The sequence below is a fragment of the Leucoraja erinacea genome, chromosome 8 (assembly GCF_028641065.1).
Source record: "Leucoraja erinacea ecotype New England chromosome 8, Leri_hhj_1, whole genome shotgun sequence".
Classification (NCBI taxonomy): domain Eukaryota; kingdom Metazoa; phylum Chordata; class Chondrichthyes; order Rajiformes; family Rajidae; genus Leucoraja; species Leucoraja erinaceus.
In genome coordinates, this window is record NC_073384.1 from 75,491,658 (window position 1) to 75,503,867 (window position 12,210).

The window sequence follows — 12,210 nt, forward strand, 5'->3', positions numbered from 1 at the left end:
ATGAACTCGTACAGTGGGACAGGGGTTTGAGGCAGCAACTTTAATGCTGCGCCACCGTACGACCAGTAAAGTAGGAAGATAAGCATAACAAAGAGTAATGTGTCACATCAAGCAATGATATGTAGTTTTACACCTTGAAGTAGCAGCACAACATATAACAGTGACTAGCTAGGACAGCACTCACCTTTCAGAGTGGCCTTTTTAAGTACCTTCATAGCATAGAGTTGCCCAGCATCAGAGCCCTTGATTTTCTTGACAAGAAAGACCTTAAAGGAAGAACACACAACAAAAGGTTAATAGTAGGGGAAGTCCAGGACAAGGGGTCACAGCTTAAGGATAAGGGGGAAATCCGTTAAAACCGAGATGAGAAGAACTTTTTTCACACAGAGAGTGGTGAATCTCTGGAACTCTCTGCCGCAGAGGGTAGTTGAGGCCAGTTCATTGGCTATATTTAGGAGGGAGTTAGATGTGGCCCTTGTGACTAAAGGGATCAGGGAGTATGGAGAGAAGGCAGGTACGGGATACTGAGTTGGATGATCATCCAAGATCATATTGAATGGCGGTGCAGGCTCGAAGGGCCGAATGGCCTACTCCTGCACCTAATTTCTATGTTTCTATGTTTCTATGTTAATATATCACTTTTCAATGTTTTTTTCCCCAGACACTAAAACTATATTAAGCCATGTCTTGTACATATTGACCTTAACTCTGTTCTTGGATTAAACTAGATCATGACTGGGGTGTTCTATATCTAGAATACCTTCATCTCAGTGCAGAACATTTCAGATATTTTGGCAGTAAGATCGATTTGAATAACAGTTTTTTTTAATACTCAACAGTAACCTGACCTTTTTGCACCTTTCAACATAGTTGGAGGAAAACATCTTCAGGCACTTCTAACCAAATTTCTCCCTTCTTGGTTTTCCATTGGTTTTATAATTTACTTCAATTTTGTGAAGTAGATTGAGGCATGTTTTAGATACAGGGATTAGTTAAAAGATAGTTGTGGTAATTGTTGGTATAACTATGTAACCATTTGAGAAAGCATTTTATTGTCCTTAGTGTCAGGAGCATTAGGCTGGTAATGGGAGATATACATGCCAATCATTCCAGAGCAGGAGAAAAACATCCAGTGGGCAGATGGAGCAGCAGGTATTGCAAGGAGAACTCCAATGGGTTCTGATGGTCACCCATGATGGATTGATGGAAGACATACAGTAACACACTTTATGTATTTTAACTTTTCATTGTGAGCAATTTTGGGCCCCGTCCAAGGACAGAGTGGATGTGCAGAGGATGGTTCCACTAGTGGAAGAGTCTAGGACTAGAGGTCATAACCTCAGAATTAAAGGATGTTCCTTGAGAACGGAGATGACGAGGAATTTATTTAGTCAGAGGGTAGTGAATCTGTGGAATTCATTGCCACAGAAGGCTGTGGTGGCCAAGTCAATGCATATTTTTAAGGCAGAGATAGATAAATTCTTGATTAGTATGGGTGTCAGGGGTTATGGGGAGAAGGCAGGAGAATGGGGTTAGGAGAGAGAGAGATAGATCAGCCATGATTGAATGGTGGAGTAAACTTGATGGACCTAATGGCTTAATTCTGCTCGTATCACTTATGAACATGAATTTTACAAAAAGAGATACTAATATTTGAAGAGGTGCCTAATTCTGCTCCAATCACTTAGGACCTTATGAACATTCGCCAAGTTGGAGGATGTTGGTAGAATATCAAAGACTATGAGTAATTCTACAAATTCAAGATGAATTCTAACGAATGCTAGCAGTTACCTACAATCGTACCCACCTCCCCATCCCACCCCACCAGATATTGTCTTCAAATTTGTCCTCTGATATTCTTTTGAAAATAGTCCAATATTTCCAGAAACAGTGACAAATTGAATTTGTGGAAAAGGAACTTGAAACAGTTTGGAAAAGCTCATTCAAATCAACAGAATTAGCTTGAGATAACCCTGATAATTAAAAAACATAGCATGTAATTTCATTTCACGGCAAATGAAGGTTAGATAACTGAGCAGAAACTAAATGTGGATCACTGATTCTGCCACATAATTGCATTTCCATATAATTGGAAAATAAATCAAGAGACTCATGAGATGGGCCTATTACTGAGTAAGTGTGCATGTGTGGGAGATGATGGGGGTGAAAATGAGCGCTACGGGAACATCTCATATTGTCATGGTAATATTTCTTGAGCCGAATTAGGCAGTGATGAATGTGATTCAGCCTTATGACACTTGCTACTTGTGCGCCAATAATATGTGATTCAGAATAATCACATCTCCTCTTGACATTACACAGTGCAACCATGTACTATTCTGAGATGTACAAGCGCTTTTCAGTTTGAATCATAGAGTCATAGAGTGATACACCATGGATACAACCTTCGGCCCAACTTGCCAACACCGGCCAACATGTCCCAGCTATACACATCCCACCTGCCCTTGTTTGGTCCACATCCCTCCAAACCCGTCCTACCCATGTACCTGTTTAAACTGCTTCTTAAATGTTGGGATAGTCCCAGCCACAACTACCTCCTCTGGCAGCTTGTTACATACACCCACCACCCTTGGTGTGAAAAAGTTACCCCTCAGATTCTTATTAAATCTTTTCCCCTTCACCTTAAACCTATGTGTTCAAGAGGGAACTGCAGATGCTGGAAGATCGAAGGTACACAAAATTGCTGGATAAATTGCACATAAGTGCAACAAGTAGGCGGCGCGACTCTCGTCAGCAGCGGCCTCTGCAGCCCGTCCGCGTTTTAATTATTTTTGTCTATGTTTTTATGTAGTTTTTGTTATTTTTTTGTTGGGTGTGTGTGTGTGTGTGGGGGGGGTGGGGGTGGGGTGGGAGGGAGGGGGTAACTTTTAAATCTCTCCCTGCATGGGAGACCCGACCTTTTCTTTGTCGGGTCGTCGTTGGGGCTGCAACGTGGAGTGGCCTCCAACAGGAGAAGACCGGGGACTCTGGTGCCGACGACTCACCTCACCCACCGTCGCGGGGCTGGCCGAGTCCAGAGCGGGTGGAGCGGTGGTGGAGCGCTGCTGCTGCCATGGCCCGACCTCCGGAGATTCGGAGGCTGCAACTGCGGGTCTGGCGGACGGCGGCACCGGGAGCCCGCGGTCCCTGGAGGGAGACCGCTTTTCAGGGCTCCTGCAACGGCGACTTCTCCCGCCCGAGTTGCGGGGTTGAAGAGCTCCTGGAGCGGGGCCTGACATCTCCGCCCCGCGCAGCTTGGAATGGCCGCGGGACTCTGCGAGCGTACGCCGGGGGCTCTAACACCAAGACCCGGTGTGCGACCTCGCACCACCCGGCGTGGCTTTAATGGCCGCGGGACAATTACCATCGCCAGCTGGGGGCTTTGACTTTGACTCTGATATCGGGGGGGTAGAGTGCAGTGGAGAGATAAGTTTTTTTGGCCTTCCATCACAGCGATGTGATGGATGTTTATGTAAATTATGTTGTGCCTTGGGTCTATTTGTTTGTAATGTATGGCTGCAGAAACGACATTTCGTTTGGACCTCAAGGGGTCCAAATGACAATTAAATTGAATCTTGAAATCTTGAATCTTGAGAAACTCAGTGGGTGCAGCAGCATCTATGGAGCGAAGGAAATAGGCGACGTTTCGGGCCGAAACCCTTCTGCATGCTGCACCCGCTGAGTTTCTCCAGCAATTTTGTGTACCTTAAACCTATGTGTTCTGTTCAGCTTCTCAATTCACCTTCTCTGGGGAGGAGATTCTGTGCATCTTCCCAATCTATTACTCTCATGATTTTATACACCTCTGTAAGATCAACCTTCATCTTCCTGCACTTCAAGGAATAGTCCCAGCCTACTCAACCTCTCCCTTTCACTCAGACCCTCGAGCCCTGGTAAATCTTCTCTGTACATTTTCCAGCTTGATGACATCTTTCCTATAACATGGTGCCAGAACTGAACACAATACTATAAATGCGGCCTCAACAACGTTTATATGACTGCAACATGACCTCCCAACTTCACTGATAGCTGGAGGCCCTGAACTAATTCCTCCTGTATCATACTAGTCACAGCCTGCTACCTTGAGAGGTATCCATTTAATCCTACTCTTTGCTTTCTGACCAATAATCATTTCTCTTTCTCAGTTTCAGTTCCAGTTTAGTTTATTGTCACGTGTACCGAGGTACAGTGAAAAGCTTTTGCTGCGTGCTAACCAGTAAGCGGAAAGACTACATTCAGGCCATCCACAGTGTACAGATACATGATAAAGGGAATAATATTTAGTGCAAGATAAAGCCAGTAAAGTCCAAATATAGATAGTCTGATGGTCAAAGATAGTTCAGGACTACGTCGTCAAGTCAAGAGAGTTTATTGTCATGTGTCCCAGATAGGACAATGAAATTCTTGCTTTGCTGTAGCACAATAGGAAATTGTAGTCATAACTACAGATCAGATCAGTGTGTCCATATACCATAGGATATATATATATATATACACACATTACATATGTATACATACAAATATATACATTAACCCTAAATCCAAGTTACATGACATTAATGAAAAATTTGCCCTTGTGGTTTTCCAAATAGATCATTTAACAGAAAGACCAAACAATTCTAATAATTAACTTACTTTTCCATAAGATCCCTGGCCGAGGACTTTGAGCAATTCGAACTGAGAGGGATCTGCTTTTTCAAAGCCTTCTTTCACATGGTTGCTGATGTCTATTTCCTTCACAATACGTTCATCCTGTGGGGAAATGTTTACATGGAAGGTTATAGGAGGTGCAAATCCCATAATGCAGCAATCAACCATTCATTCTGCACAGGGTCTTTTCATCCCTGTTCAGCTGCTGGAACAAACTTTTCATACAAGAAGATCATTCTATTCTGGCATGCAAATGAAAATATGTGTTGAGAACGCCTTGAGCTGTAAACATTGGATTGAAAAGCGATAATTAAATATGGAGATACAAGACATTGCAGATGCAGATATTGAAAAAAAAACAAAATTGCTGGAAGAACTCAATGTTTCAGGCAGCATCTGTGGAGGGAAGTGAAAAGATGATAATTAAGTCAGGATCCGGAATCAATTATGTTTTTTTTAATTTACATTGAATAAAAGCTTTCCTCTTCCCCTGTTCAAAATAGTTCATGGATATTTTAATATCCATAGGAGAAAGCAAACACACACTCACCTAATAGGCTGTGGGCCGAGGAGCTTTATTCCAGTGTTTCGTGACCCAATTCACAGAACTACATGAAATTTTCACATATTGTGTAAAAAAATAATATAAATCACCCCTGAAACTCGTCATGGACAAGACTTGCACATTTTTATTAAATTAGAGAAAAAAATGAAAAATTTCGGGTATTTTTAGTCCAATCGAAGCAAGTTTAACATTGAGTTGTCTGCCAGTTGGCCAATCACGCGCTTTGTTTCAGGCTAGTACACATCATAGCTGAGAGGGCTTCACTGATGCCTGTTTTACTGGAGGTTCCAATGAAGGTTCTTTGTCGTGGAAACTTGCAGCAGGGTAATTGAATTGAGTGAGAAAAGCATTAAGAAGTCTGAAAAATGTGCAGCTAAGTGGATAGAAGTGGAAGAAGGTCTTGAAAGCAAAGTCGCTGCTAAGATGCTGCAACACAAAGTTGTGAAACTTTGTAAATCAACTCAAACTGAAAGTTAAGATCTAAAGTCTGAATTTATGAAAATTAATCTGTGTGGACTTTAATTTAATTGCACCCTTTATAATGTGAAGAAATTAGATTTTGAGGCTGTACATTCACTCATTCACTCACTTAGTGCCGTCCGTAGCGGCCATTTCCAGGGAAATGGAGGGATTATATCTATCTGGAATATATATAGGTATAATAATATATTGTATTATTGAATTATTATATTATTATACCTATATTACTATCTGGAATATATATAGGTATAATATTATATTATTGTACCTATATTACTACAGGTGCACAATCTTTTATCCGAAAGCCTTGGGACCAGACACTTGTCGGATTTCGGACATTTTCGGATTTCAGAATGGAAGATTTTTAGCGTAGATTAGGTAGGTAGCGCGGGCGGCTTGAAAAGTCTGGAGCTGCTGCCTCCTCCCGGGTGACCGGGAGAATCATTGCATAAATGTTAGTCAGTTAGTTTGGAGGGATTTTATGTGGTGGTGGTGGAGTCGGGGTGAAGGGGGAAACTTTAATTCTTAGTCCCCTACCTGGTCGGCGACTCCCAACCTCGCGGAGCTGGGGGCTCCGTCCGGCCGCGGGCGGCGCCGGTTGTAGCTCCGACCCCGGCAACTCTACCCCTGGCTGCGAGGCGCTCCAAATCCAGCGCGGCCCGCGGTCGGACGTCCCAGCTCCGGGAATGTCGGGAGTCGGCAGCGTCGCAGCGCTGGGATACCAGCGGGGAGCGGGCAATGCCTTACCGGGTCGCCGTGCGGCAAGCTCCGGAGCGCTGTGGCCGCTGACTCCCAACATTCGCGGAGCGTCGCTAGATTTGGAGCCGCGGAGCTGGGGGCTCCGTCCGGCCGCGGGCGGCGCCGGTTGGAGCTCCGACCCCGGCAACTCTACCCCTGGCTGCGCGGCTCCAAATCCAGCGACGCTCCGCGATGTTGTGTGTCGGCGGCCACAGCGCTCCGGAGCTTGCCGCACGGCGACCCGGTAAGGCATTGCCCGCACCCCGCTGGTATCCCAGCGCTGCGACGCCGCCGACTCCCGACATTCGCGGAGCTGGGACGTCCGGCTGCGGGCCGCGCTGGATTTGGAGCGCCTCGCAGCCAGGGGTAGAGTTGCCGGGGTCGGAGCTACAACCGGCGCCGCCCACAGCCCCAACGGCCACAGCGCTGCGCAGCTTACTGCACGGCGACCCGGTAAGGCATTGACCGCTCCCCGCCTCTCCGACCAGGTAGGGGACTAAGAATTAAAGTTTACCCCTTCACCCCCCTTCACATAAAAGCCCTCCAAACTAACTGACTAACATTTAAGCAATGATTTACAGATGTTTAAGCGTCTCCCGGTCTCCAGGGAGGAGGCAGCCGCTACAGTAGTACAGACCTGGGTTGACCGTGGGTCGTTTTGGGTCAAGTTTGGCGCCAAACGCGAGCTTTGGTGCGCAGACGACATCTGGAAAAAATGGCCGGTTTTCGGAGCTTTTCGGTTTCTGGAACACCGGATAAAAGGTTGTGCACCTGTATCTGGAATATATATAGGTACAGGTGCACAACCTTTTATCCGAAAGCCTTGGGACCAGACACTTTTCGTAATACAGAATTTTTCGACTTTCGGAATGGAAGATTTTTAGCGTAGATTTTAACGGCTGGCACAGTGGTAGAGTGCTCGGCTCATATCCGCAAGGTCGTGAGTTTGCGCCTCAATCCCGGCAGTTACTCGATCGCGAGTTTGAGTCTTCAATGTAGTTTTTTCTTGCAGAATAGGAGAGAATAGGGAGGGTTAGGCTGGGATCATTCTCTGCGAGATGATCTTAGTGCAGGAGACAAGTGTAGGAGAGGTGTACTGACTGTGTGGGCAGTACTTTGGAAGTGATTGCCCACCATTCCCAAAAGCCGCCGTGTCTCCCTCCCCCTCCAACTCCAACTCCAGAGGAATCCGCTGCCCGATGGGCCGCTACGGTGACAAGTGACAGTTCGCCCACAGCCCGAGCTGCGCCCCCTCATCCGCAACCCGGGTTCCTCTGGAGTTGGAGTGGGGCTGGGCTAGAGTTGTTGCTGGCTGTGAGTCTCTGGGATCTCCGTGCTTGCAGTGGGCCTGGGGGTCGGTGGCCCGATGAGAGGGCGCAGCTCGGGCTGTAGGCGAACTGCCACTTGTCGCTGTAGCGGCCCATAGGGGAGCGGCTTCTGGTGGTCCTGGCGTCTCTCAGCTCCTGTCCAGGGGGATGGCCGGAGACATCAGGACCAACAAGAACCCGCTGCGTGTTCCTCTGGAACTGGAACGGGGCTGGGCTGCTGCTGGCTGTGGGTCTCTGGGATCTCCGTGCTTGCAGTGGGCCTGGAAACCGGTGTCCCGTTGGTCCTGACGTCTCCGGTGACCGGCACTGGCTCCGACGTGAAGACAGTGCAAAGCTCCCGTGCCGGTGCAATGGGCGGGGAGCTGGAGAGGGGAGGGAAGGGGTCACACACATGGCCGCGAAGCAGAGGGGTGTAGGTGGGGTGAAACTGAATGGAGCAACAATTTGCTGCTGCCTGCCCGCTGAGTTAAAACGTTCCCACGCAAGACTCACGATACACTATGTATCGTGAGTCTACCGTGGGAACTTTTTAACTCAGCGGGCAGGCAGCAGCAGATTGTCAATTATTAACCCTCCCGTGCAATATACCCTCACCTTCTCTTTTATGAATGGGGATTTAGTTCCCCTTTCTTCGAGGACCGACCGGAGGTTCCGCTGTCACCTCTGCGGGCTGCCCTCGGTGAACGTCTTCAAGGACCTTTCTTCAAGGACCGAAAAAATGTCCGCTATTCGGAGCTTTTCGTTATTTGGAACTTCGGATAAAAGGTTGTGCACCTGTATAATGATATATAGTTTAAATGGATTGCAACACGGAAATACTGCCCATCATGTAATATGGGCATTGGCCACTAGATGGCGTTTACTTTCCCGATCTCATTTTCTAATTAGTTTAATTAATTAATGTGCAACTTTCGGCAATGACGAGTTATGACTTCCTTCTCAATTATATTTCATCTAAATCTGTGGAACATTTCATGTAGTTTGGTGCCTTGGGTCACGAAAACTGATTTCTAGACACATTTTTGATGCTCAGCCCACAGCCTATAATTAAAATCTTTGCCTTTACTATAGCACCATTCCCCATAATAATAATAATAATAATAACTTTATTTATAAAGCGCTTTTAGACAACATCAGTTACCACAAAGTGCTGTACATGGGAAATCAACAAAAAGTTATTACAAACTACTAAAACCATTAAGACGACAGGACTATAAAAACAGTAAAAAATTAAAAGACATTAAAAGCACTAAAACAGGAACAATGTCTCAGCCAGTGTCGAAAGCCAGTGAATAAAAGTGAGTTTTTAGGGAGGATTTAAAGATGGACAGTGAAGGGGCCTGTCTGATCTGCAGCGACAAGGTGTTCCAGAGTGCCGGGGCAGCAACAGAAAAGGCTCTATCCCCTCTGAGCTTCCGCTTAGACCTTGGTACCTCAAGGAGCAGCTGATCCACTGACCTGAGGCACCGGGTAGGAGCATATAGGTGGAGCAGCTCAGAGAGGTAAGGCGGGGCGAGGCCATTCAATGATTTAAAAACACACATAGCACACCACAACTACATTGCAGCACACTGAGACCTTTAATCCTAATATTAACCCAAAACCAACACAGTCCCTCCCCCGAGCATTCCTCCACCCGTCTGCCCCCCTCACAGCCTGGGTCTGAGCTAAGGTTGCCACCTGTCCCGTATTAGCCGGGACATCCTGCATATTGAGCTAAATTGGCTTGTCCCGTATGGGACCGCCCTTGTCCAGTATTTGACGGCTACTACCCGTGTCGAGGGGACAGTCGGGTCGGAGCGTAGTGTCCGGCCCTGCCTCACCCGTCCCAACGCAGTGCAGCCCATGGAGTGCAGCAGCAGCAGCACCTCACCCGTGGCCCCGTTGGTCGGAAGCCCGGCCAGCTGTCCGACCTTCGGACCTTCGCTTACCGCCGACATCACCACCCCTCCTTCTCATGGCCGATCATCGGTTCACGAGTTGGATGAGGTGCCGGACTTTGCGCACAACGTCACCCGCAAAGTCCGGCATCCAGGCCAAGATAGCTTAACTCGCCCGCCGGCTGGGCTTTGTGTGCAGTCCAGCACCCGGGGCCAACTCATCATTCACCCAGCCACGGCCGAGTCGGTCAACAAATTGCCGTCGGGAACTTATCCCGTATTTTGACCTTTTGTTCCTTATTTGGGTGTGGGAAAGTTGGCAACCCTAGACTGACCCTAACCCTTATCCCTGTCGGGTCTTCACCATCTCTCCCTCCCCACTCTCCTGTCTCTAATATTTCTTCTGGTCCCTCTGGACGTCTGTAGTTCCAGCTGCTGGCACCACATCAATCATAGTGACTTCTCCGCTCCCTTTCCCTGCTCCAATATCAATCATACCCTCTGAATTGTACAGCTTGCAGCCCACTCAGCAAAAGCCACTTTATATTTATAAGCCCATTAACCTACAAACCTGTACGTCTTTGGAGTGTGGGAGGAAACCAAAGACCGCAAAGAAAACTCACGCAGGAGAACGTGAGAACGTGCAAACTCCGTACAGACAGCACCCGTAGTCAGGATTGAACCCGGGTCTCTGGCGCTGTAAGGAAGCAGCCCTACCGCTGCGCCACCGTGCCATCATGACCGTGTAGTCTGGCAGGCTGGCCTATACTGTGCCAGCTCTCGGGCACCTCCTCATCCCTAGCCCTTGGCCAGGACCCCCACTGATGAACACTAGGACATCATCTCTCAGACGGTTTCCAAATCCAATCACCTCTGGCGATCTCCACTGCTTCTCTCTCTTTCCCAAAATCCACAAACAGGACAGCACTGGCATATCCAATGTTTCTGCCTTCTCCTTATCATAGAATCCATCTCCAAATACCCTGATTCCACCCTATGCCTCCCGAGTCCAGTCACTCGCTCCACCTCACCATAGATAAAACAAGGATAGAGTTCCTCTGGTCCTCACCTTTCACCCCACCAGCCTCTGCATGCAACAGACAACGCTCCGACATTCCCGCCACCTCAATGTGATCCCACCAGTCGCATCTTTCAAACCCCACCTCTTTCTGCCTTCAGCAGAGACTGCTCCCTCCGCAACTCCTTGATTCACTCATCCCTTCGCGCCCAAACCACCCTCTCTCCAGGTACTTTCCCCTGCAAACGCAGGAGATGTAACACCTGTCTCTCTACCTCCTCCCTCAGCAGCCCTTCCGAGGGAGACAGAGGTTCACATGTACCTTCTCTAACCTCGCTCACTGTATCCGGTATTCCCGACGTGGCCTCTTTTACACCGGTGAGACCAAGCGTAGACTTGACAACCATTTTGCAAAACCCTTGCTCTCAGTCTGCCAAGGCTACTTTAGTTTAGTTGATGTTTCAGGCCCTCTCGCCAGCATGATGGAGCTCTGGCGACGGAAGAACACTCTCAGCAGCCTGGAGTTCCAAATCGGCCGCTTCCTACTGGAGACCGTGGTTCCCGAAGTCCACAGGCCGAGCTGGGCGGAGCTCCAACACTGGAGATCTCGGCAAAAGATCCCAGGCCTCTGCGATGTTAAAGTCAGCACCGCCCGTAGCTGAACTCCGCAGATCATAAAGAGGAGACTGTATCACGAGTGGCGTGCTAACATCAGTTAGTTTATTATATGTATGGCATAGTTTACAGTGAATTTCACACATCATTTTGTATAATATACTCCATTGACTTTAAGTAAAATTAAGTTACTCTCAATAATATAATGCACTATAACTGTGAGAGAGAGGATTTTGACTGTGACATCTGGGTTGTTGTTGCCTCCTTATTTACCTCACATTTAGGAAAAGATTTGAGAATCCAAGGGGATTTTACTTAGACTGAGACTAGAATATTATACGCATCTCACAAGTCCTCGTAATCTATTCTCTTTACCTAATTACATATAATTACAATGATTGTAATTGCAATTAGCTTCTGGCATGTGTGAGCTATTTAATGATACAAGTGTTATGCTGTGGATCCAGTTCACACAAGTGGTGCACTGTAACAAATTACTGGAGATACAAAAAACACCATATCAGAGAGACTGAAGAAACAAACAAAATGGCGGATGTCATTTAACACAGAGAAGTATCCATTACGAATAAAGTGAAGAATTTCAAATTAAATGATTGGAAAATGAGGATACTAGGTTCTGGGATATATACAAGTCTTTGAAGATCTCCTCTGCCTTTTCTGCATTCCCAATTTCCTCATAAAATCTGTCTGTAACTGGATACAGAATTCCATTTAACCAAATTCTGCTGTACAGATTGACCTGTCCCACCTTTCGACTATTTGCCATTGTTATTTAAGGCACAGTGTTTTTTCAGGCCGTTACTTCATTTTTGCTGAATTTCTTTATATTACCAAAGTAACTAAACTGACATTAATAATTTACTAATAATGAAATATTGATTATTTGGTTTAAGGTTGAGGTTTAATTATTACTAG

The 12,210-nt window shown here is 46.8% G+C and overlaps 1 protein-coding gene across 2 annotated transcripts in view; it reads right to left on the reverse strand.

Moving 5' to 3' along the window:
* rps6ka2 (ribosomal protein S6 kinase, polypeptide 2) overlaps window positions 1-12,210 on the reverse strand; it is a 188,916-nt gene that overhangs the window by 125,247 nt on the left and 51,459 nt on the right. For both annotated transcript variants that reach the window (XM_055640002.1, XM_055640001.1), the window contains exons 2-3: window positions 4,636-4,752; window positions 185-266 (exon numbers count right to left, since the gene is read on the reverse strand). In XM_055640002.1, the coding sequence (XP_055495977.1) occupies window positions 185-266; window positions 4,636-4,752 (199 nt within the window). The remainder of the gene's footprint in view (window positions 1-184; window positions 267-4,635; window positions 4,753-12,210) is intronic.